Source organism: Vicugna pacos, chromosome 4 (assembly GCF_048564905.1).
Source record: "Vicugna pacos chromosome 4, VicPac4, whole genome shotgun sequence".
Taxonomy (NCBI): domain Eukaryota; kingdom Metazoa; phylum Chordata; class Mammalia; order Artiodactyla; family Camelidae; genus Vicugna; species Vicugna pacos.
In genome coordinates, this window is record NC_132990.1 from 39,369,266 (window position 1) to 39,396,622 (window position 27,357).

At 39.5% G+C, this 27,357-nt stretch overlaps 1 protein-coding gene and 1 long non-coding RNA gene across 2 annotated transcripts in view; one reads left to right on the plus strand and one right to left on the minus strand.

The window, feature by feature from the left end:
* Positions 1–7,433, plus strand: part of GDA (guanine deaminase) — an 83,435-nt gene extending 76,002 nt beyond the window's left edge. Inside the window, exons 11-14 of the mRNA XM_006209363.4 lie at positions 558–704; positions 3,759–3,889; positions 5,506–5,533; positions 6,377–7,433. Coding sequence (XP_006209425.2) covers positions 558–704; positions 3,759–3,889; positions 5,506–5,533; positions 6,377–6,447 — 377 coding nt within the window. The 3' untranslated portion in view covers positions 6,448–7,433. The remainder of the gene's footprint in view (positions 1–557; positions 705–3,758; positions 3,890–5,505; positions 5,534–6,376) is intronic.
* The window catches only part of LOC116280282 (uncharacterized), a 74,127-nt gene that overhangs the window by 18,004 nt on the left and 28,766 nt on the right, over positions 1–27,357 (minus strand). The gene's annotated exons all lie outside the window — the stretch shown is intronic.

The following is a 27,357-nucleotide window of genomic DNA, read 5'->3' on the forward strand; positions in this document are numbered from 1 at the left end:
TGTAATTAAGGCAAGGAGCTTAAGATGAAGTCATTCTGAATTAGGGTGAATCCAATGATGACTGTCCTTACGAGAGATAGACAGGGAGAGGCACATAAAGACAGAGGGAAGAAGGCCATGTGAAGATGGAGGCAGACATGGGAGTTACACTGTCACAAGCCAAGGAATGCCAGGAGCCACTAGAAACTGACAGACGCCAGGAAAGAGTCTTCCTAGAGCCTTTGTAGGGATTGTGGCCCTGCTAACACTTTGATTTAAGGCTTCTGCCCTTCAAAATTGTAGGAGAAGAAACTTCTGCTATTCCAAGCCACCATGTATGTGTATGGTAATTTGCTGCAGCAGTTCTAGGAAACTAATACAGATACATTTGAAACTGACTGGAGGTTTTGAATTCCTTTAAATGTTACTCTGTCTATTCTGTGTTTGTAGACCAGATCTTTTCTTTGAAGTGCATTAAAGACTGAATATCTGTCACTAAAGACAAAAACCACCCTTAAATACCCAATATTCTATTTACTCATAAGGTTACTGTTTTGGCTTTATTTTATCAACCACAGATGTGGCTGGTGGTTATTCATCGTCCATGCTTGATGCAATCAGAAGAGCAGTGATGGTTTCCAATACCCTTTCAATTAATAAGATAAATGCAAAAAGCCTCACCCTCAAAGAGGTCTTCAGACTAGCTACTCTTGGAGGAAGCCAAGGTAATAATCATTTTATTTCTCTCTTGCACAGTGTACAACCATGTCAGTCTGTGCCTCTGGCTGCAGTATAAGGGCACATGACAGTGGCGTCAGCATGGCATCCTGTGCTCATGATTGTCACATCTCACATAACATACCCAAAGTTTAGCAAGTAAAGTACATGTTTAAGTATGTGGTGGAGGCATCATTCTTTTGGCAAGTTTCCTGTTTTTGGCAAAAGAGATGTTCAGTATGCAATTATATTGTTTTAATGGATACCTGCATTGCTCATACGCATGAGTTCTTTAAAACCATCAGCTTTTTCCATTGAGTCAAGTAACACACTCTATTGGCCTAAGTAGTAATACTAATAATAATAGCCATGAATCTTGTCATGTGATAGGCACTATGCAACATGCTTTCTGCATGTTATTATTTAATCCTCAGAGCCACTGTTATTAATTCCATTTTACTAGCTAGGAACCTGAGTGAGGGTTATATACCTATTAAGCTACTGTGTGCCATGATTTGAATCCAGAAAATCTGGCACCAGAGTGCAGGTTCTTACCCACTGCCTTCCATTGTGGTAACTTCCTGAATAAATCTCAGCTTAAACCATGTATTTTGTTGATATATTTAAGTATATTAATCACTTGAGCCTCTTTAAAAGGAGAAAGATGTAAAAATATAGTTGGTTGATATGCAAATATTGTTGATCAGCTTTTCCCAGTTTTCACATGTAACTGTTTTTATGGAAAAATAGCAATTGTTAATTGTACTACTTCCAGTCACTTTAGTATACAGTATAATCTGGATAGATGATGGTGAACATAGCATGAAATCTTAAGTAGCAAGTGAGAAATAACACAGATCTTGAGAGGTGTACATTTTTTATATATTTTAATTTTTTTACATTTATGATATATACCCTAGATCTTAGAAATGAAGGACAATGGAGGCCAAGAGTGTCCTGGGAAGAGAAACTTCCTGGCTCTTCTTTGAATGTTCCAGGCTGTGATGAATGCCATAAAGGACATTTCAAGAAAAACAAGTAGAGGTCATGCTCTTTGCATTTCCCTAAGTCTATGATTTCATTTTCTGAAGTTCCATTATTTTAGCAAGTGTGACACTCCCCACTGCCAGCCCACTTCCACATCTGAGTTCAAGAAGTTGTCCTACCACCTTATTTTCATGGTATAAACATCTTGTATTTAAAAAGTGCTTTTTTTAAATTCTAGGCTCTCTGTGAGTTGTTTCTTCAGGATCCTGTGTCTGACCAGGCCGGCGTGGGGTGCTTACCACATCATTTCTACCTTGTTGTGTAGCTTTCAGATCTATTTTCTGGGCTGCTGGGGTTACTGCCAGGGAATTTCTTTTTCCTTAGCTTGTGTTTCTATGAGAGTCTGAGTGAAATGAGATGAATGGACCCTTGTTTAAAGTTGGCATCCTCCCAGCTTTACATTCACTCTCAAAATCAAGACATGCATAAATCACCTTCACAAAGCCATCACTGCTCATCATTTGCTCCAAAGACAGCAAAACTGCATTTCCTAAAATGCACCTGAGTTGCCCACCAGCCCAGCTGGGCCTCTCTGCAGTAATCTGAATTTAGGTCAATTTACAAATTCACTGAGAGTAGCAGTATCTTTCTGGTTAGTTCATGCCTGAACTCTCCAGGTTCTTACAAATAGTCCAGTTAGTTTACAAACCCTGGCAAATGAACCTGGTTATCTGACCTATTAAACATGCAACCACTTTCTGCTGAATATAGTCATCAAAAGCTCATGTTTATCATGCTTCTTTGTCAAGGGCAAAACGAAGTAGAGTGTGATCACCGAAGGAGGAAAAAATTTCCAGTGATTTTCTGCTGCATTCAGTTCTTCCTCACACAATCAGTAGAAGTCACCTAACTGCTTTTAACATTTCTAATTATGTTTGCACCCGTCTTCCTATAAGAATTCTTTAGCTAAAAAGTTTTTCCTTTCTGAGAATAAAAGAGTTACCCTTTAAATAACCATTTAAGAACAAGGAGAACATCTAAGTCGGTGCTTAGAGCATTGCCAGAAGACTTCTGGGTATCCACACACAGAAATATAACGTAGCATGTATTGCCTAACAGGAATATGGGATCTAATATTCTCACTTGGGACTGTATCCTGACAGCGACAGAACACAACAAATACATGTAACAATTCAAATAAACAATGCTGCACTCCAGTTGGCACACTCTATTCAGATTTACAGGCTTTGAGGAGCTTTAAATTCAGTATCTTCATTGACCAGGAAAGCCAACTACCCTTATCTTCTGAATCTAAACCATAAAACTGAGATGTTCTTCCTCCGTGTCCACAATTCACAGAACACGAATTTTAGCTATGAGATGGATCAAGCCAATAGATGTTACTGACCTATGCCTTATTTTAGAAAATCACTCTTCTCTGGCAATCAGAAAATCTTTAAGGTTACAGAGAATTTAATCTGCTTTCAAAGCACTGGTGCTCTTGAGTTATGAGGATCTATTTACTTTCAGAAGTGAATTTTTTCTATTCAAAAGGTTTAAACTAAGGAACTTATGATGGATATGTCTGCACTGACAGATATGCAAAAGAACAATTATTTTTTGTTTATTTGAGGTTCATTTCAAAGCCACAAAAATAGATCTTGTCGGCTATTTCATAGAACAAAAAGAACAAAAAAAGCAAGGAAAGGAACTGGAATGTCAGTAGAATAGGAGGGAAAAAAGATACATAAAGTGTCATGTTTCTCAGAGGGATGAATGGAAATCAGAGACCAGCAGGGCTGTGAAGGGCCCTGACAGAGCTGAGACAGACAGACACCATCAGAATTACGATCATGGTGATGAGGAGAACTTCTTTTATTCTCAGATTTTGCTTTCCCTGTGCTTATTCTGGTTTCTGTAAGTTGAAGTCTTGCAACCTATTGGAATGCTTCACTATTAAGATACTAACTTTTTTCTAGTGACAAGTTGGCAGATTCTGTCCTTGCAAACTGGGGCACTTGCATGGTCTCATGGCTCGAAATCCTGACTGTTTATTAATTTATTCCACCCTATAGCCCTGGGGCTGGATAAAGAGATTGGAAACTTTGAAGTGGGCAAGGAATTTGATGCCCTTCTGATCAACCCCAAAGCATCTGACTCTCCCATTGACCTGTTTTATGGGGATTTCGTTGGTGATATTTCTGAGGTACGTAAAAGGAAGTTGATCAAAAGGCATTTATTTCATGAACTAGTCACAGCAGCTTCCTGATAGAAAAAAAAATAGACACTGGAACATTTTAATGGAATGCAGGAGAATCTTAAAAGAGAAGCTAGGTCCTTTTAAGTTATAGTTTCATGACAATAATGGTATTAAGGAAACAGTTGTATTTTGAATATATTTGTATATTTGAAGGTATCTGTCCATAAGAAGCCATAGTACTGCTATCCCTTACTGAACCCACTTGCGATGTGCCAGACGGCATAGGATTAAGTACTTTCATAAATCATTTTTGTTTAATTACCAGAGCAACTATTATGAGAAGCAGGTGCTATTAATATTGTCATGAGGCTTAAGGGAGGTTAAGTGATTTACCAACGGACTCATGGCTAGTAATTAGTAAGTAGTAGACAATTTGGATTCCATCCCAGGGCTTTCTAACTTCTGGAGTCTGGGCTCTTGCCCATAATGCTACACTGATTTTCTTAATTTTAAGAAAATGAGTTTTATAACTTTGTTCCTATTATTATAAAATGTTTTTCCATGTATAAACTGGTCCCTCTTACTTTAATAACAATTCTTCGTGAAGTACAGTTTTTCTTAATGTGATCCTAAATATAACACATTGAGGTTTTTAGAAGAAAGATGCTGGATTATTTGAAGGTGATACCATTAGTTACTTTCATATTACTTATTCTGTTACTTTTTTTTTATTAGAATGAGTTTCTGGGAATAGGTCCCACTCATCCAGGCATTTTTGAGTTATATATCTCTTGAAATATTTAAATTATTATATTAAATTAAATTATTTGATTTATGTGATACTTTTCCTCTGAAGATTTCAAGGTTAAGAACTTTCAGGCAATGGAAAACATTTGTTAATAGTTTTTTTTTTTTAAAAGGCAAAAGCCCATTGCTTTCTCATTAATAAAAGTAGGTTTCGGGGTGTTCAGTGCCAGCTTAGGTGAGACAGTGATTGACAGCCATAGAAGCCAGCTCCTGTGAGTAGACTTAGGTCTTTTTGGCCATAGTTTCTTTAGCATTTTGACTTGGGATACTGGGTTGTTAGTGACAAATAATTTCTTCCCCTTCACCCTTCCTGCCTGGCTCTGTTATTGGACTAGCCATCAGTGTATCCATTTCTGGGACCAAGTTCTAGCCAGGCTAAGAAAAATAACACAGCAGAGAAAAATAATTTTCAAATGGATGGATTATGTGTCTTGTATCAAGATCTTTTTAGGGCTTTAATTCAAAATATTATCACTGTAGATCCTTACTAGGGAATGCAAGACTAAAGTAATCCAAATGTGTAAATGCAAACAGACATTGATTAACCAAGGTAGCGTCTTTTATGTAAATATATAAATAATTTTGGGCACTGAAATGTACAACCAACACATTTTTCTCTGTGGGTTTAGCCACCATTTCATTAATATATATGTTTACAAAAGAAAAAAAACGTTCAGGAAAAAAATTTTAATAGATTTTGCCATTGAGAAATAAATTTATATTTCTGGGTTCTGCCAACTACTATAGGCTGTATATTTAGTTTTGTAAATGCACAAAATATTATTTCTTATTATTACTTTTACTTTTCACTTTAGGCTGTTATCCAGAAGTTCCTCTATCTAGGTAGGTAGATACATGTCTTTATGCTAAATAAAATCTTTGTCTCTTAGGGTATGCTGTCTGCATTTACTGTACCGTATGTTAAACCCTATGTGCGATCATTTGCTTTGAATCTTTTTTTTTTTAAACATTACTCAGCATTGAGCACAATATTTAAAGGCACTATTTGAAATGAATATGCTCCTCTAGATCATACAGTCCTAAGTCCTAACCTGAGGACTGGCCGGCCAGAGGGGAGCTCCCTCCCTCCCTCCTGCACTCGCTCGGTGCTCCGCAGTCTGCCCTACCATGTTGTATCTGTGATGAGTATGTGATGGAGTCTTGCCACCTGTGCTTTTTAATGTCCTCACATTCAGTTCTACTCATTGAGATAAGTAAATAGTGCGGAAGATTCTGCTCTTCCACTCTGCTGAGTGAGCTCTGAGTCCTGAGTGAACTTCGGATGGGAGAGACACACCCTGTATTTCTTATGAAAGCTCAATTCTGGCAGGCCCTTCATCTCACCATGCTGAGTAGGATTCTGGGGCATAAAATAAGCATTTCCTTTACAACTGGGGCTGGAAATGGGAACCACTCACTTCAGCTGAAAGGACAGCTTGGGTGCCGATTCAGCTTCATGTGAATTCTGCTTTAAATGCATATTTCAGACCTTAATCCTCCGATTAGAGGTAGCATCTTCTATCGGTCATGTCTCCCCATTCAGGTTGTAAACAATCTGAGAGGAAAAGGGCAGCTTTTTGTATTTTCTCAGAAGTATTTTTTTGTTTTTACATTCTTCCCAGGGACAATTAAAGTACTTACTGATACAAAAACACTTTATAAATGATTGCTTGATTTTTCTTTCAGGGGATGACCGAAATATTGAGGAGGTTTATGTGGGCGGAAAGCAGGTGGTTCCCTTTTCAAGCTCAGTGTAAGACCCCTGCTTCTGCGAGTTCTCTTGGGATAACGCGGTTCTGCGTCTCCCTTGTGCCCAGGCGGAGTCGGAAAGTCAAAACGTAGTACCTTTTCTTGGGATGACTATCTCCTTCTGTGTCTAGTTACAGTACTCACTTGACAAATCGTTGGAAGGGAGTTGTGCTAATTCTCACCTCTCTGGTTGGGAGGATGAAAATTTTTTCCTTTTTGAGCTGTTCAGATTTACTTTAAAGCTCAAACATAAGGGAATGTTATTACTGGTGGTGTTCTGATTATGAGATTTAAATAAATCTATTTCACATTTGGAAATGTGGAGAGAAAAGATATTCCTATAAGGCTAGATATTTTGAGCTAATAAATGTGAAAATTAGAAAACAGAAAATGAACCAGTGAGTATATTTTTATGAGAGAAAAAGACTATGAACAAATGTTGGAAAATCACTTCAGATTGTGTTTGAAAATTATATACTGAGCATACTAATTTAAAAAGAGGACTTGTTGAACTTTAAAATGTGCTTCTAGATTGACCTTGTGTTCCGGAAATTTGCATTTAACGGAATTTGCATTTCAGAGACATGTTATTGTTGTGCTTTGCCTTCTTTGGGGATGAAATGTCAGAAATTGAATGCCACATGCTTTCTTAATATAGTTCTGTGCTTCAAAGTGTTTGACAGAAGTTGGATATTAAAGATTTAAAGTCTCTTAGGAATATTATTCACATAACTACGTGCCATAAATAGCTGTACTTCTCTGTACTTTAAACCTTAATGTATAACCGTGTGATGCTATTATTGCTTCAGTTTTGTTAGAAGAGAAACAAATTCCATACTCCACTCTTGTGTAGACCGGAGCCTTCATAAATTGGGGCAAATCCTAGGCATCCAGGAGCTGTCACTACTAAAAGGAAGGGTGTCACTGCAATGACATATTCTCCCCAAGAACTATGCCATAGTTGCTGGAAATTTCATACACAGATATCAATCTGTCAATACTTTAAAATGAAGGACAAATCCTATCAGACAAATATTATTAAAAATCTTTAAACGTTGCACTGTACATTGTACATTGCATATTGAAAGCACTCTATTTTTCAATTTTTCCCTTTTGTCTCTTTAATCCTTAATAATTTTCAGGACATTAGAATTTTAGGATAATGAAAAATACATAGATGTCCCACTAATGTTTATATTAATAGGACTTAATCTGTAGTAGACATCTGGGAACAGTAAACAAAGCAAAGAGTGTTTTTATGCTTCCTGACTAGTATAATATGCTTTCCCATAACCTGGAATTAAAGACAGATTATGACTTCATGATAAATCCTTAAAAAGTACTGATGTGAATGTTATTTAAGTACTAATTTAATTCCAAGTACTATAAACCAACAAGGAAAAGGAGTAGATTTTCTTAATGTAACACTCACACCTAGGGTTTAGGTTAGGGCGTAGTGCGACTCCTACTATCTCCTCACAGTAGAGAACTGCATGTAATGCAGCTAACTCCCTAGCTACAGAACTCAGAACAAAACTCCCTCCTGGGTACTACAGATTTTATTCTCACATAGTCATGCTAATTCAGCAGTAATTTGCGAGTCCCTGGTGTCCTCCCGGGGAAGCACTTTTAGATTTGTGTATACACTACACTTAAAGATGGAACAAATTTGGGGTCTTAAAAAAAAAACCAACAACTGAGTTTGTGTGGGGGGTATTAATTAAGTAACTCAACTTAAGTAAACCCAGTCTCCAGTCTGTTTCCAGAATTCCTAATTCCTCAGCCGTGTCTAAGATGTCCCGCTGAATCTCTCTCCATTTCTTTATAGTGTCGGCAAGTGTTTTCTGCTCTATCTCCCAGTCCCTGACAAGGGAAATTTGTTACCTGGAGTCTAACCCACACGAGTGGGCCTAGGAACCTGGCTGACATGTGCAAGATCCACTAATAGGCAGCAGCTATTCCAGGCCTTTGCAAGATCCTATGCTTTTCCCTTCCTGAAGGGTGTACATTTTGATACATCAGTTTTCATTTAGATTTAGGACTCAAATGCAGTCAGCATAAATAAGTGTAGCATCAGAAGCTATGGAAGAATGGCCATATACAACTAATCTGTCGAATGTTAACTTTAGTCCTGATAGTATGTTAAAACCTGAAATATCTCTTCTAGTAAAAACAGAATGTGTTGAAATGTTTACATGTACTTTTATCTCCCTGAATCGCTTATAACTTAGGTGTTTTATTTCCCCAAGTGCAGTGTTGCTGAATGTTGCATGTGCTTTTTGTGGTACTGCAGGCACTAGCCATACACGTGCCCAGATGTTCTGCACTTGAAGTGTTGCCTTTGCTTCATGTAAATTGACTTTCTGAATTGCAGAGAGGCAGTATTCCAAGCCAATCCTATTTGTCACTTTATGTTTGAATATTTTGCTTTCTGACAGGAAAGGAAGAATTAAAACTTTTTCTCAGCCCCCTCACCCTACCCTGCACTATTTGCCTCAGGTTTCATGATACTTTTAATGGAATACAATTTAACAGGTAAAAACATATTCAATAATATGGACTCTCATGCATTTAAAAATACTTTTGCAACCAGAACACAAAAGCAGGCTAATCAGCTAAGGCGAATTTAACTTTCAAAAGAAAATGAAATACAGGATTAGGACAGGAGAGGCTGTCCAGGTAACTGTAAGCTGAGACTGAGGAACCTCTGTCCCTTATTTATGCTCCCAGCTTCTTCTGATTTAATTGTAAAAGGTTTTAGAATCCAAGGGAGTATCTCGAAGTAAGCTCCCTTCTTGCCAGGAGGTCTTTCTAAATTGACATTGTGAGTGCTGAGCCCCACCGTATCTCTTTTTCATTTCTGTGAGAATTCTGTACCGTCAGGGAAGAAAGGCAGTGGGGAAGCACCTCTGTTATGCTTAGCTGATGTGAAGTATGCCCTTGAATAGCCCTGTTGGCAGCTACGGGGGAGATCTCAGAAGGGAAACATAATGGCTGTGAGATCCAACAATGTACTTTGGATCTTCACTCCCTTCCAGACTCTTCTTATTCCTAATCTTTCATCCCAGAATCAGACATAAGGAAAGCTTTAAAGGCAAGCTGGGAAGCACATTTTATCAGTCCTACCTTGTGCTATACACGAAAGATGTCCCAAATTGGATGCTTTTGTAACCTAGTGGGCAGAGATGATGCTGCCAAAAACATTCACGTGTTTAAAAAGTGTTCTGAGTTATTATGAGGTGGACTAAAAAATGTGTTATGGACAATGTCTTGAAGTAATTTTCAAATTTGTGAATTGCTGTGAAATTTTAAGGTGTTTCTTTTACTTTGCAACCCCAGGTCTGCTTAGCCAACTTTAGGTATGACTTTGGACCCTGATTTTTTTTTAATGTCTCTAAAGGAAAAGCATGGGAAGAAGTGCACCAGTGCGTGGACACTTGCTGGAAGCCCTGGCATTGGGCACATGCATGTTTTCATGCCCAGCCACCATTCCCTTCCCCTCCAACAGCCCTGAGTTTGAGAAACTAAGAGGTGAGGGGTTAGTTTGTACATCTGGTCCAAATTTAGTGAAATGCAAAAGTTGAACAGGCCATTGATGTAAATTCCAAGATGGTTTCCACAGTCTGAGGTTCAAGTGACTTGAGTAGCAGGTGTTATGTGGTGTTGACTTACCTGTTCACCTCCTGCTCAGAGGCCTGTCAGAAAGCTTTCTTTATCCAAAACCACCTTACATTGTGTTAAAACTTCTATTTGCTGCTCTTAAGAATATATCTATGTACGTATTCATGGGGACATCTTTCCTCAGTATTTGTATGATTTGCTTATTGTTCTGTGCTCAGTGAGCTCCTCTGTGATTCAGACAAAAATAAATGAGATTTTTGTGTTTACATTTTTTGTTGTTGTGAGTTCTGTCAGTCTGATAGAAGGGGGATTAATCTTATAGTGTTTTTCTCCTTTTAACATGAATTTAAAAAGACAGACAGGGTCAACTGTATAGTGACAGATGGAAACTAAATTTTTGGTGATGAGCATGCTGTAGTGTATACAGAAGTAGAAATATAATGTTGTACACATGGACCTTATGTAATGTTTTAACCAATGTTATTGCAATTAAAAAAAGAAATATCATAAGACTGCTTTAAAAAAACCAAAAAAGACAAAACAGAACATTTAGCTGTGGGCCAACATGTTTCTGCCATCCTACAATAGTCACTGTACATAGCTCTTAAAAATTAAGCTATTGCTATAATGTTCAGCCCTTTAGAATCAGATTGCTACTGCCTTTGATTTCAGCAGAGTTGAAATTTCCTATTTTCTAAGCCACAACCCAGAGTGAGACACGCACTTCAACATCAAGAATTAGTTCACATACACACACGTGCGTATGTATTGAAAATAAAAGTCTCCGCAAAGTAATACTTTCTCCATTTGTGATGCCCTGGGCTCTTTTCTAGTCTATTCTATTCTATTCTCTGTAATTTTTTTATGCTGATAGTGAGTTCCTAAATTGGTTCCTCGAACATCCAGTGGGTCATCACCTGCAGTGTGGAAGCAGCTTCCAGTGCCTCTTGAGCTGTGTACTTTAAGTGTCCATGACTCCATTCTGTGATTTGGCTGTGACATGAATGCCTGCCTTAGACTCGTGAGGACTAAATAAAACAATAAATAGCCAGCACTTACGACAGCGTCTAGGACAAAGTGAGTACTCACTGTATGATGGTTATTATTTTGAACATGAATACGGACTGAACAGAAAGAAAAATAATTTAAAATGTTACCAGTTTTTTAGAATCAAAACCAAGTGATATTAAGGATCTCTTTGTACATAAAAATATTCTGTAAAGACTAAATCTGATTTCTTCCAGCACTACTATGTTCATTAGTTTTCATTTAGAACATGGAGCCTAAGAGAGCAGCAGATTTGGTCTATAAATTCTCAGTGTTCCAAGAAACTTAATAAGCACCTTTTTTCCTTCCTAAAAAAACAACTTAGTCAAAATACCCAGAAGAGAATGTTCATGTCCATAATGTAGCAATAATAGGTCACTAGTTTGCACACTGTGGGCACAGAGTTTGGTGACAGGCAGTTAACAGACAGATGTGAACTACTGCATGGTACTCAATTCAGGAGTTCTATAAAGTAAGGTTTAGACGTAAAATAAGCACCTGCCTGGCAAAGCAGGGCCTGTGGTAGGATGCTTTAAGACTCCACAAAGAGGCCACTTGGTTGAAGGAACTGGACACAGCAGGTAGTTGTCACCAACAGGAGAAGGATTTTTTCCAATCTTTTTTGAAATGGGGTAAAGGAAGTATTCTCTGTTCTTTGAAGTGACAGAATGTTATTTTAAAGTGTAATTAAGTTTTTTTTCACTAATTCAGACTCATCTCCTCTTACTATCAAGGCTGCCTACACCATCACTGTAAAATTACATTAGATTTGTCATACTTCTTGTTTTTTCATGCTTCCATATTAGTTAAGTCTATATTTCAGTGTGGGAAGAGAGAAGGAGGTGGCTAAAAAAGCATTCTCTATGGCAAAAACTTTGTTGCAAAATTTTTCAATGGTAACTCAGAAAAAATAAAACATTTTGCCCCAATGTAAAAAGTGATAAAATATGGATAGATGACCTGGATTTTCTCAGGCTATCTGAACCCTCCTCAATTGCTGGATTCTGCCCATCCTTAAAGGGAATTAAGCAAACATTCACTGCTCCATTTGTAGAAAGAGAACTCAAAGTCATGGCAGTAAAATCTACCATAAGAGAAATAAAGGCCCTAGAAGGATTACCATTTTATGCGGACAAGAGGTTCTCATACACTTGCTTGAAAACTAAAACTTGCAACTTCACTGTGAAATTAATTTCTGTCCTTTTGATTATGGACAGTCTCCAAATTGGACTTCTGTTTTACTGCTGTCAAATAAAGGCCCAACCCATAAATGAACAACCCAAGGAAGAGTTTTACTCTTGATTTCTAATGACTAAATGTGCTTCCTGAGGCACTTGAGAGACCTTAAAGAGCTTTTGATGTTTTCTTTTCCTTTGGGCAAGAGCTGTTCTATCCACACCTGAGCTGGGGAACAAATGCAGAGACAGCTTTGTGCTTGGAGAGCACTTTGAAAAGCTTGACTGAAGCACAGGGACAGATAAAGACGTGAGAGGCTTTTGTTATTTCAAAAGATAAATTAAGAGGCTCAGAAAAAGCAGCGCACATATTTTTTCAATTCATGAATACTTTCCTCCTGGGAGAATTATGCAAGATGAATCAGGCTTTGCACATTACGTATTCTGGATTAATTTATATAACCACAACAACCCTCAGTATCACAGACACGCCCTAGCGAGGCAGTACACCGCGCATCAGGTGAGATCTCATGGTGAAACTCCGGTAGTGTGTGTGTGTGTGTGTGTGTGTGTGTGTGTGAAAGAGCAGCTCTGGAGTTTAGGCTGATTGTGGTTGAGGTTGTTTTAAAAGCAGTGATAGATCTTTTGATGTCCAGGACAACTGTGCAATCTTTTTCAAGTGGATATTTACTGTAGTTCACAGGAGGGAAAAAAACCTATTATGTAGACATCTGTACAAAATCTTCATGTTCCCTATAAAATTACTGCCCAGCTAAAATAAGAAAGAAGTCAACATAAATGCCTATAAACCTTTCATTTAATGTTATTTGTGGTACTGTAGACCACTTAACACGGCATAACTGAATCTAATGGAAATCAACATATCAGGTTGCCCTGCAATGAACATAGCTGTCCTCTTGTGCTTCTCGTGTATTGATAAAATTGAATATTTAAAATCAGTTTTTTTAAGATAGAAATTCATACTTGCAGGAAGCATAAATAATGTTTAATTAAATAATGTTTAATTTACTAATCATGAAATTGGTTAAGTTTTAAACCATATTCATTCAAGTGATACTTATTAAGTGTACACTGGATACCAGGCATAGGCTAGTTTTGAGGGTTAAAAACAATATTCATCTCTTTGAGGAACTCAATCTGGAATGGCAGGTGAGGGGAATATGTAGACAAGTCAGCATATTAAGCTCATGACAGATACACAGAGAGCTCCGGGTGCTCGGTGGAGGTGGGAAGCTGCGGTGTGCTGGGGATACGGTGGGTGGGGAGAATGGAGGGCAAAGACTGTGGTAAATGTTTTGCGAAGGAAGTAACATCTGAGCTGAGAAGAGTAAGAATTTATTTTCCGTGTGAAGACTGTCAGAACGGTATTCCAAACAGAGCATTCGGCATGAGCAACAGCATCATCACAAAGAACCTTATTCTCTGAAAAAAGTAAAGTAAGAATGAGGTGGACAATCCAGTGACCATACGGGTCCCTAGGGGTACTGATTCAAAATGAACGTTTCCAGGCCCTTCTTCCTAGAGACTGACTCACAGCTCTGCACTGGGGCCCACAAATGTGTGTTATGAACAAATACCTTGGTATGGTCAGGGGCAGGGTGTAGAGAAGAGAGCCATCCTGGTGATAACAAGGACCAGGTGTGATCATAGGTGTGCGATGCAGAGATGATGCAATGCCTACTGAGTCCAGAAACTGTCACCTTCATGTGCAACCTGGGTCATTAACGGTTCACTGGGCAGGTGTCTTATTAACAAACAGTGCACAGCTTCACCCTAGCTGGTGGGGAAAGAGATGCCCGCAGCCATGTTCCTGCCCTAAGGGGAAACCTGGGAGGGTGAACCTGCCCGTAAACACCCAGAGGCCTTTTTCTGACTCTGGGGCTGGAGACAGAGAGAGGAGGCCCTGGGCTGGGTGGCTCCCCGATCTGATGGGAGACCCCACGGTTGCTGTGGTCCTATCGTTCTGCCATTTTGTGGGCTACCTCAATATCCTTTGTTTGTTGTCATGTTTACTTAAAAAGAGTTAAAGGAGAAAAACAAGGATGTATTATGAATTAAGTGAAACAAATTAATTGAATAAAGAGCATATGGGTCAATAAAAAGTCATCAGCTCGAGCAAACATGTTTACAGCCTAAAAATTCACACCTTGCAAGTGAAATCCAAAAGCTTCAGCTAAAATTTCAAATACTGCTTGAACTACCTCAAGAACATAATGCAACCTCGCAGAAAATCCACTGAGGAGGGAGTTAAATGCTTGGAAATAGAGAAGAAATTTCCCAAAGTGCATGAAAACATCAGCTATCTACAACAGAAGCATAGATGATGGCAGAAGCAGATGGCAGAAGCCTCGGAGAAAGAATCAGAGAGAACCATCTTCTCCCATCAAAGATGAATTCTTAATCATGAAGGAAAAAAGCACAAGGAAGTTGGTTAGCAGCTCTGCTGACTGAAAGCTCAATGAGCTAAACAAAGAAAATGGTCAAAAGAGACAAAAACTGGCTGACAGGGAGTTGAGATCCCAGCTTTTCCCAAATGGCTCCCCCTGTTCCACATGCAGCCCTGGGCAGAGGCCTGAGAGGGTCAGAGAATCCTGCTGGACATCAGGTCCCTGAAAAGAAGAGTTAAACTGTGAGGGCTCGGGGAGGAACCTGCAGACTTGATTCAGGATTGCGGCAAGTGACTACCAAATGCCTACAACCAGAGCAGGACATCTGTTTTCTCCCTTTGAGAAGAACAATTTTGGTTTACCTTTTTAGTTTAACTGCTGTTACTTAATTAATGCTACGTTTGTTCTTACTGCCTGAAACAGCGTTTTCCAAATGTATATGGTTTAAATATAATTCTTATGAATACATTATTCCCATTTCAATTTTATTTGCTCTAGAATCAGATGGTGTTAAGTCTTTTATTTTTATTGAAATAAAAAGTCCACTATACTAAACCATAATTGAGGGAGATTTGACATGGCTGGATGAAGACCTTTGAAACAGTAAAGATCATTTCTATACGCTATGAGTTTTTATTTGAAATCTATAAAAATTACTTAATATTTACATCAATAGGTTTTCATTGGTTTTAAACAGTGCCAAACCCCCCACAAAAACCTAAATAACAATACCCCTAGCTAAACTTAATAATATTTTTTATTAGTTTAATCCTAAATGTATTGGTTATTTCAGGAGAGCTGACACTTTACAACCATTTGTTGCTTTTGTAACTTCTCATAGCCTTTATTTTGCTTAAGATATTCTTTGCTGTTCCCACTCCTGGGCATATATCTGGAGAAAATGCTAACTCTAAAAGACACATGCACCCCAGTGTTCACAGCCACACTATTTACAATAGCCAAGACATGGAAGCAACCTAAATGTCCATCAACAGATGACTGGATAAAGAAGATGTTTTATACACACACGCACACACACACACACTGGAATACTACTCAGTCATAGAAAAGAATGAAATAATGGATGGACCTAGAGATTATCATATTACATGAAGTAAATTAGACAAAGACACATACCATAGGATATCACTTATATGTGGAATCTAAAAAAAATGATACAAATGAATCTATTTACAAACTGAAGATAACATTCACAGACAGAAAAGAAATTATGGTTAATAAAGGGAAAAAGGTTGGAGGGAGGGATAAATTAGGAACTTGGGATTAACATATACACACTACTTTATATAAAATAGATAAACAACAAGGACCTGCTATATAGCACAGGGAACTATATTTAATATCTTATAATAACCTATAATGGAAAAGAATCTGAAAAAGAATAGATATATTTGTATATGTATAACTGAATCACTTTGCTGTACATCTGAAACACATTGTAAATCAACTATAGTTTAAAATAAATAAATAAGAATATTCTTTGCTGTTTAAGAATAAACAAATGGGACCTAATTAAACTTGCAAGCTTCTGCACAGCAAAGGAAACCACAAATAAAAAAAAAAAAAGACAACCTATGGAATGGGAGAATTTTTTGCAAATTAAACCAACAAAGGCTTGATCTCCAGAATATATAAGCAGCTCATATGACTTAATAAGAAAAAGACAAACAACCCAATCCAAAAATGGGCAAAAGACCTAAACAAGCAATTCTCCAAGGAAGAAATACAAATGATCAATAGGCACATGAAAAAATGCTCAATATCACTAATTATCAGAGAAATGCAAATCAAAACTACAATGAGGTATCACCTCACACCAGTCAGAATGGCTATCATTCAAAAATCCACAAATGACAAATGCTGGAGAGGCTGTGGAGAAAAGGGAGCCCTCCTGCACTGCTGGTGAGAATGCAGTTTGGTGCAGCCACTGGGGAAAACAGTATGGAGATTCCTCAAAAGACTAGGAACAGACTTACCATATGATCCAGGAATCCCGCTCCTGGGCATATATCCAGAAGGAACCCTACTTCAAAATGACACCTGCTCCCTATGTTCATAGCAGCACTATTTACAATAGCCAAGACGTGGAAACAGCCTAAATGTCCATCAATGGATGACTGGATAAAGAAGTGGTATATTTATACAATGGAATACTATTCAGCCATAAAAACTGACAACACCATTTGCAGCAACATGGATGTTCCTGTAGAATGTCATTCTAAGTGAAGTAAGCCAGGAAGAGAAAGAAAAATACCATATGAGATCACTCATATGTGGAATCTAAAACCCCAAAAAACAAAAAAACCCCAACAAAATAGAAATAGACTCTTAGACATAAAATACAAACTTGTGGTTGCCAAGGGGGCAGGGCATGGGAAGGACAGACTGGGATTTCAAAATGTAGAATAGATAAACAAGATTATACTGTACAGCACAGGGAAATATACACAAGATCTTGTGGTAGCTCACAGCGAAAAAGAATGAGACAATGAATATATGCATGTTCATGTATAACTGAAAAATTGTGCTCTACACTGGAATTTGACACAACACTGTAAAATGACTATTACTCAATAAAAAATGTTAAAAAAAAGAATATTCTTGCTGTTTAAATATTTCTAAATTTTATGAAGTCCAAAAAGTCTTCATTTAGGAAAAAAAATTGCATGTGCTCTGCTGCCAGCAAGCAGCCATTGCTGAACTGTCCCTTACAAAAGGTGACAGTCTTTTCTTCACATAAGATGCTCTACTGTGACATCCTATCCCCGCCATCACAGACTGGCCAAGTATTTGTATTTGATCCAAGCCTGACCAATCCAGTGATCTCTTCCTAGAATTAGGATTCAGGACCCAAACAAACCAAGTGGGTTTGCCACTGGATCAGTAATGTCATTATAGTCAGAGGCTGAGTATATTTTCCCACTTGGGAGTCGCTGGGCCCAAAAGAGTAAGCAGATTCAGCCTGTAGAGAGAAGCAGAACAGGGCAGACTTGTGCAGAGAAGCAAAGACAAGGGACCACATGGCCCCTGAGAAGGAGAAAAGCTTTTTTGGCCCCTTGATATCTTTTTTACTTTCAATAAAGGCTCCCAAAAGGCCTGTGTGTGCTTCTGGTTCCTAAGATTCGTAAGATTTAATTGTATTAAATCCTCTTTGGCCTTCTTCTTCTTCTTCTTTTTAAAATGTAATCATGCAACTCTTGAATAAAGATCTGCCTACCATTAAAATGGAATTTTAAAATTCCTTCTATTACCCTGGCAAATATTTCTTAAGGCCCATATGGTGGCTGGGGAGTAGGGGGTGGGCATCAGGGGTATGTATCTTCTGCCATTCTGACAAGTTAGAGTGAAAAGTCTTCATTGGTGACTTCATATAAGCCTATTACCAGACTCAGTTGGTCTGATTACCCTGTTGGTATTCTTTATGTTTCCACTCAATATCTATGAAATAATTCTCTGCACTTAAATAGCTGCCACCTCCTGCCTACTACTCAGTTACATACCAACAGTAGCTGAATGTCTTTTTATCAGTTTATGAGAGGAGGGGACAAGTGATTTATGCAATGGACTCTGTCCTCTTGGATAGGGTGGCACCAGTTGTCCCAGAGATAGGACACACCAACCACTCTTTTCCACTCTGAGAAGGAACAGATTTTCCTGATTTCTTCTTTTACTTTTCTTTAAAATGTTAAATATAAAACTAAGATTGAGATGCTAACATAGCAAACACAGTGTATGCTTTGTCAGGAACAAAGAAATTTTCCTCTACCCTTCTAGGTTCTTCTGGCTGGTCCAAGAATTAAACTGACATGACACAGATTAACAGGAGAAAAATCAAACAAAAAGTTCAGTAACATGTATACATGGGCGAGAGCCAGAAAAACTGAGTAACTCGCCAAAATGCAAGCATAAATACAATTATTTCAAGGTGAATGAAACTGGCCTTTTGGTACAAGAGATAAATTGGCATTTTTGGAATATAAATTGAGATTGCAAGCAATCCCGGAAGGTGGAGGTAATGTTTAACCAGTGCACCACCTAGTGGCCAAAGATTGAACAGACAGCTCTGTGAAACAACCAAGGTCTCCCTCCAAAAGAACCAAGTTGCAGAGGTAAAAAAGAGGCTAAATTAATACTATCTTGATACCCAGAATAGAAATTCATGATTTTAATAAAAGTCTAAAACAATACAACAAAATTCGCAATATTATTTTTCTAGCAGGAAGCTGGACATTATTTTTTCCCTGTGCAAGGAAATTAATGATTTCTTAGGTTACACCCAGATTCTGTAATAGGCCAAGCATAAAGAAAACTATATTCTTAATGCAAACAAATACCATTTACTTACTGTCCTTAATGAGGACAATTTCACAAGGAAAAAAAATGAAACAAAATTATGAAATCCCAAATGGCTTGCTTGAGTTACTTAAGTCCTTAGAAGATAAAAGGCAAAGATTTGCCCATCAGAAAAGGAATCTTGCTTGTGGAAATACTGCAAAATGATGACTTCCATGAGCATAGTAAAGTTGGCTTAAGAAGTGAGAATGCAGTACAAACTGTTTTACACATTCACTATAATAAAATTCAACAACATTGCTTATGGTTTGGTCAGTTTAGATACATGACTCAAATCATAAAGTTTCCTCTAACTTAGGCAAAGCAACTACTAATAAAAGGCACCAACCCCTCTGCCAGAATTAGACGGTCAAAGGAAATCATCAATCAGCAGGGAAATGGGGAAATGGTGTAGTAACGGTCCCAAGAAGGAAGCTAAGAGACAAGGGCTAGAAACTTAGAATCTCAGATTTGGAAGGAAACTTTAAAGATCATTTTGTCCGAACAGCTCACTGATGATTGAATTCCTTGTTTAACATCTCCAACAATGAATACCCAACGTTGCTTAAGCCCTGAGAGTGATTGGGAGCTCAAAGCTTTTTCCATTCTTGAACCACCAAGTTGGAAAACCCTCTCTTGAACAGACAAAATCTTGCAACCTCTTACTCCACCCCATTCCACTGGTAACCCTTACAAGAACAAGTCTAGTCCATTTGCCTGTCACAGTCTTCACATATTTGAAGATACCAACTATGTTCCACTGAAGCATGTTTTTCGCCAGATGAAGCATTCACAGTAGTGCATATCTCACTATTTCCCATTATTAAGGCCTCCTCTCCCTGAACGATATCCAGATAGTCCATTACCCCCTTTAAATAAGTTGCCATGGGTTAAAGGTAAATTTGTAATTTTTTTTTAAGCAAAGAAAGATACAAGTATCAAATCCTTAACTCTGGACACTGTTTCTCAAAGTACGTTCCCCAGGACACAGGTTCTGGGAGATGCTTCATGAAAAAAAAGTTATTGTGGCCAAATAAATTTGGAAAAATTACATTCTGTATCCACATCCCCCCCTTTCCCCTGAAGATTCACGATTTATAGCAGCACATTACTGATACTGAGTTATTCAATATGGTTGGAAGGTGATTCTGTGGCTTAGCTTTGTCTGGCTTTGTTTTACACATTATCTCCAAAATTATTAGGCCACAGAACCACCTTCCAGTCATTTTTCTCCAGAAGATATCAGATATCTATTATTCTTCCACTTTTTTCTTTTTCTTTCTTTTTTTTTTTCTTTTTTTAAGATACAAGACTTCAATCCATGGAGGCTATGACCGCTTTTTGGTATTTGACCACATGACACTATAGACTCATACTGAGCTTTATTATATACCTGAACTTTTCATTCTCTTTCATACTGCTAAGTCATGCATTTTCTCATCATTAATTTTCTTAGTCATTGGAGTTTTCGATCCGGCTGCTGGACTTTTCCTCTACCCTTACTGAATTGCATGGTGCTAGAGTCAGTCCACCTTTTCAACCTATTAGTCTTTGGATCCAGAACTTATTATGCCCACCAGCTTTGTACCATCTTCAAGTTTGATGAGCCTACTTCCTTCCAACCACAGCAGGCAGTCACCAGACTTATTTCATCTTTATAACCTTGTTATTAGTTGATGATACTTTTTTTTAATGATACATTTTAATGATATATTTTATTTAACCCAGTATATTAAAAATATTAATAAGTAATCAATATGAAATTGAGATATTTTACATTTTTTGTTACCATGCCTTTGTTTTTTTTTTATGCTAGTTTCTTTTTTTTTAACATTTTTTATTGATTTATAATCATTTTACAATGTTGTGTCAGTTGATGATACTTTGAAAGTGATGGTGATTGAGAAGCAATATTAATTCCATTTATTGAAAAAAAAATCAGGTGGCTAAGCTAGTCTCCAAAGATGGACCTTAATGAACCAGGCCTTTGTATAGTACTTGTACACTGAATCTGGGCTGGACCTTTGACTCACCTTGACCAACAGAATGCAGCAGAAGTGATGCTGGTTCTGGGCATAAGCCTTAAAGAACTCTGGAAACTTCTGCTCTTCTGCTTTTCGGGAGCCTTAAGCCACAATTTAAGAAGTCTGGCTAAAGAGACCTATTAAAGAGACCATTTGGAATGACCACATAGAGAGGGCACATGGAGATGAAGAAGTCCTTAGATTACATGGAGAGAGTAAGAGATAGCTTCTCCAGCATCCCAACTGAGCCTTCCAGTCATCTCTGCAAGATGCCATGTATGCAAGCAAACCAGCCTGGATGTTCTAGCTGTGTATGCTTCTTTGTTTGAACTGCTGGTTGGCACCAGGGAACACCCTGATCTAGGCTCAAAGTGGTCCAAAATTTCAAGGTCTCTCTTTGGCTTGTCACTGACACATTTCTCTAGATTTCTGTTTTTATGATCACATATAAGCTGTTCACTCTCAATCATATGCAAATCCATATCCCATTACTAAGTCAGATATATACGTAATCCTTCATACACCCCAATTTAATAGAGGGTAGAGTGACACTTCCCAGGGTGTCCGATATGGTGCTCCTTGGGAGGGAGGAACAGTTAGGGCAGCCTGGACCAAGGGTCTTCCGCCCAAGCTAAGGTGGCCACAGTTAAAAGCGTTGATATTTCAACTGTCTAGGTTAAGCACGATTTCTTATTGCCCTTTGGGTCAAGTTATTCAGCTGACAATGAATGACTAAAGTCCTCTGATTAAAGAAACAACTGACACAATAAACAGTGATGTGAATGAGGCAGAATTAGAAAGCATGTTGTGGGCAAAAATGCAAATCGGAGCACATCTAATGTCTTACTCAATTGGGATATAACCCCACGCTCAACCCAGAAAATGAATAAAGCATATTAAATTGATCCATCTCTGCAAATTTTAAAGTGTACGACTAGCTTTGTATGTATCTCAAAGTGCTATCAACAGTGCCATTCAGCCCAATTATAAGAATTTCACAGGCATCTTGCTGGGACAATAACTGAAAACAATGTCAACTATTTTGCTTTCCTAAAATTACTGTATCTTCAGGTCAACAAAAATGTTTTCACATTTACTAATTCATGTTTTTCCCCCTGGTCCATCAAGAGAAGAATCATGCATACAGGCAGCCCTGCATATCTGAGGATAACCCCGGGGATACAGGGGACCGACTGTACTAGCCGTTTTATATAAGGGACTTGAACATCTGCATGCTTTGGTATCTGCGGGGGTCCTGGAACCAACCCCTTGAAGATACAAGGGACAACTGTACACTATTTGTTTACTGTAATGGAAATTGCTCATTGCATTTCAGGGATTGATAATATTGGAAAGAATCTGTCTTTAAGGGAAAAAAGAAAATGTACCTGATCTGCGTTTTAAGACTTTGAGGACAGATTATGGGTTTGCCTGGAGATGTAGAAATTTACAACTTCTGGATCAAATAGAGGCTACGACATTTGTATGATTAGGATTCTTTGTTTTAAGTGACAGGAACTGACCTGGACTAATTTAAGGGTAGCTGTTTAAAAGCTCATCACGGAGGCTGGAGAATCAGGCTTAGAAATCAAGTCCCATTCAATGTGAGTCCAACTGGCTGGAGCCACAAAGCCAGGCCATAGGACCAGTCTGCCCAGGCCCCTGCTGACACCCCTTCCAGTGGACACTGCCAATGTTGGCACCACTGGGTGCTGTCGCCACTGTGGAGCGCCACCACCGTGAATGATTCTAACTGCCCTTCAGCCTTGTTCCTGAGCATCAGCTAGGCCAGCCTGGGTCACGCACCCCTACCTCTCCAGAAGCATGAAGTACGAAGCCTTCACCCCGAGCCCCTGCAGTGAGGGCGGGGCGCCACATCCCACTGACACAACCCGACTGGGGGACTCTTGCAAGTGAAAAAGGGAGTTAGAGGTGGGGACAGTCTGGATAAAGTGAAGACCGCCCGCACCGTTTATCGCTACCGTGCGGGCAAGTTCTGACCGCTGGTCCCGTTTCAGCTCTGCTTGTCTCCCAGAGCAACAGTTCTGTTCCTCACATCAAATGCCCAGCCTCACTTCCTTCTTCCTGCCCAAGCCTCAGATACACCAGTAGTTTTACCCCCACCCTGCCACTACCTTTTCCTTCCATTTTATGTTAGTTAGATCTCTCTTCCCACGTCATGAGAAACACTCCTCACTGGCGTGTGAAGAAGGAGAACAAAGATGGGAAGAGGCCGAGGCAGGAGGTCATCTCCCGAGGACAGTCCTTGTTCTCACTGCAGCGGGAGTGGTGTGTGTTCTGATGCCCGGGGTTAGGAGTCTGAATGCACGTCCTATACAAATGGGCTCTGCAGAAGGTGAGCTCTGCATGTTGGCCCTATGTCTTCACAGCAGTTAGGACTATTAGCTCAAAGCCCACCAGCGCCAAACTCAACTTTTTACATATCCAACTGCTCTAAATATAGCCCGACTAAGCATATTTATAGCAGTCTAGAGCCTGCCTGCTCTGCACACCTCCTGAAACTGCTGGCCATACAGAAGACGAATCCCACGGCAGAGCTCTCTGACCCAGAGACTGCCCCGCCTTGCTGCTGGGTGACACTGCCTAGACACACGGCCCCTACTCCAATCCCCCCTACCGCAAGAGCTCCCTGGCCCTCTTCCCCTTCTGGGTGGAGGCCCTGCACCACTGGCTCTGGAAGACCTCTCCCTGGGAGGAGCATCCTCTCTCATGTAGCCCTGTCCTGGAGCTGCCCAACAAGCATGCTGCCCAGTACCACCTTCTCCTGGTCCTGGCTCTTCCTTGATCAGCCCTGAAATTCTCAGATACACTATAGCACCTTACTTTACCTTTATCCATGATTCAGAACTTCTCCAAGATCAGGACTAAATTTCAACTGTACCAAGGGTTAAACAAGCTTTTGTGAACTCTTCTGGAAACATAACCATCAGAAATAAGTAACCAGTTGTCTCGGCTTCCCAGGACTGAGAGTGTTCCCAGGATGTGGACTATTCGTGCTAAAACTGGAAAAGCGCCCGGCCACCTCTGATGAGTTGGTCACCTTAGGGATAGCTGTTTCTATCGGAAAACACATTCTGCACTCCAAACAACTGATTGCAAGTCAACTTAGTGAATACAAGCTTCGGCAACAGCCTGCTGGAAACTACCTGGCTCATTCATTCAGTGTGATCTGGCTTGTAAACAGGGCAGACGTGGATAATTAATATGATTTTCTGACAGCTTTCACTGGATGTCTTAATTAATGTTCAGGAATATTTTATAGTGGCCAAACCTAGGACACCAAGGATACAAGAGAATATTTCTGACTTGGCTGAATCAAAGGAATATTTCTTAGTGGCTTAAGAAAAGAGCCAAGAAATAGCTGGAGTCTTTCTTTAGAAATTTTTCATTAAAAGTTTGATTATTTCTGGTTCCTAGTCAAAATTCACTGCAAACGGGCCGGTGAGACAATGCTGGCCAAGAACCCAGTTGGCAGGACGGCTGACCTTAAAGTCTCATGGGAAATTCTGTCACCAACAAAACCTCAAGGTCAGCTCTGCAGGTGGGAGGACTCATGGCTGAAAACTGCTGACACCAGTGAACCCAGACCGAAAGGCTTCTGACTCAGGCAGATCAGTCTGAGGGAAGCTTCACACTTTCAGGAATTTCTGAACCTATTTTCTTTGTGACCAGAAAAAATAAAAGCAAAACCAAAAACCCCCAACTCTGTGGGAGTGAAGAGTACTTGTTCTCTGTCTTTAAACTACTTGATTAATATGTTTTTAATAGTACATCATCTGAATCTGTGAAAAAGCCAAGCTCATCAAGATGTTTGTGTTTGGGTTCTCCCTAAAAACAGAGCCTGAGAAAAGAACGTGCAAGTAGCTTACTGAAAGGTGATCCCAGGAAGCAGGGGTGAAGGAACTGGGAGTGTGAGTGTGAGATAGAGAAGGGAGAAAAGCCAATGTAAGCACTCACTTTCAAGGTTAGTGTCGTGAGCAGTGTGGGCTCAGTCCTGCTGGGAACACTGAAAAGCATACAGCTTCTGTGGACAGGGAATCTGGGGCCAGCTTGACAGGGCTGTTCTGGCTAGGAGTTTTTTGCAAGGTTGTCACTAGATGTCAGCTGGGGCTTCTTTCCACATGGCTGCTTGAGTGTCCTCACAGCAGGGCAGCTGGCGTCCCCAAGGCAAGTGATCCAAGAGACCAAAATGCAATGTGCAGTGCATTTCATGATGTGGCTTTGAGAGTCACACATGGTCTCTTCTTCCATATGCTGTTGGGCACACAGACAGCTCTGGTTTAACGTGGAAAAGACCACATGAGGGCATGAGTTCTAGGGAGAGAGGATCATTGGGGTCGTCTTGGAGGCTGGCTTCCACTTAGCCTCAGTTTCCTTATCCCTGGGAATAATTATAGGACCATCTCACAGCGTTGTTGAGAAGACTAAATGAGGTAATGAACATGAAATTCTTAAAACGTTGTCTGGTGCAGTAAATGCTTAATAAATATTAGTTATCACTATTATTACCAGCCTCTTTTCCCTTCCTTCTACGCAGTGGCAAACCATCCTCATTGAAGCCATAGGCTAATTTACAATCCTGACTAACGCATTACCAAAAGAGCCTGAGACTGCTCTCTGTTTGAACTGAATAACCTAATGTAGATTTTCAGTTTCTGAAGAGCAGCAGGCTACCTGAAAGCTTGAGCACTCCCCTCAGCTCCAGAGCTGTGGTATGATTATCGCTGCATTCACAGCTCTGCATCCAGTTCAAGCCATCCCTGCTTGGGGGGCTCAGAGCACCTCCTCTCCTGGCACCACCCTGGTCAAGACACAACCACCCGAGAGCTGCTGGAGTTTGTACAAACTCACCTGTGTCCATCCCACAGCGGGGAAGGCGCACAGGGGATGCTTTCTTATGGCCTGGCTCCCCTCTCCACCCCACTCCCACAGCTGTTACCTGACTTCTTTGGACTAGAAATACAATCCTACAGACGTCTTTGGTTTGATTCCTATTCTTTGGGGATAGCTCTGTGGATAGATTTTTTAAAAAATCACTTTATGCCCCCAAAAGCTGCTCAAATCCTCACCTGGGTCATGTTAATGTATTCTCCTTTGTCTCATCCAGTGGAGCAGTGATATATGAATAAACCCAATATTCTTGGCAAGAGAAAAGCTCTTTGATGGCTAGAGGTGCAAAACGTCCCCCCTGCCCTGTGTCACTTTTGGGGATAATGTGACACCTCGACTGGTCGTCTGCTGCTTTTCTCCCACCTACTTGCTACTGAGAACTGTATTTGCTTTCCCGTTATTTGGCCATTGCACTGTTTGTTTTGACATCCAGTAAAACCCTTTAGCCAGGAGCAGTGGTTCTCAACCGTGGCTGTTTATTAGAACTGCCTGAGAGCTTTTAAAAATCCCAATACATTGGCTGTCCACCAGACCAATTACATAAGGATCTCGGGGCGTGGAACCCAGGCATCAGTATTTTTTCCAGGTTCCTAGGTTGATTCCAGTATGCAGCCAAGGCTAAGAGCATTGATTCTCAAACTTTTTAACCTTAGCACCCTATCATTCTTCAAAATTATTGGACTCCTCAGTGTTCTTGTTTATATGAATTCTATCTGTAGATATTTGTTGTGTTAGAAGTTAAAACATAATAATTATATTATTAATTTACTTTAAAATGACAACAGCAATAAGCCTATTATGTTAACACAAACAACATTTTATGAAAAAATAGCTATATTTTAAAAAAGAAAAAAATTTAAAAAGTAGTGCTGTTTTACATGTTTGCAGGGTTTTTTTAACGTCCAGCTTAATAGAAGACAGTCAGATTCTCATATCTACTTCTGCATTCAATCTGTTGAGATTTCAGCATCTTGTATGGCCCCTGGAAATCTCCTCTACATGTTCATGCAAGAATGAGAGTGAAAAAGGCAAATTTTTATTTTATGAAGATAGTTTTGCTTTGTGGGCCCTCTTGGGGGCCACACTGAGATCTGCTGCTCTAGAAGGCTAACCCCGTCCCCTGACTGCAGGTTAATTAACAAGCCCTCTACCATTTCACTCCCTTTCCTCTTCACTTACAGTTACCAACCTGTTCTCTCTGCCCTTATTACTGCTGGCCTCTAGAGGGCGCCCAAGGCCCTTAATCCAACACCAGGCAAACTGGTGCTGGGTCAAGTTTAAGAATGTGTATGACACCATAAGATTAGGGCAGGTAGATCTTGGGCTATAAGAAAACGAGTTAAAGTTTTGACTTCTACCACAGACTCTCTCTCATGTTT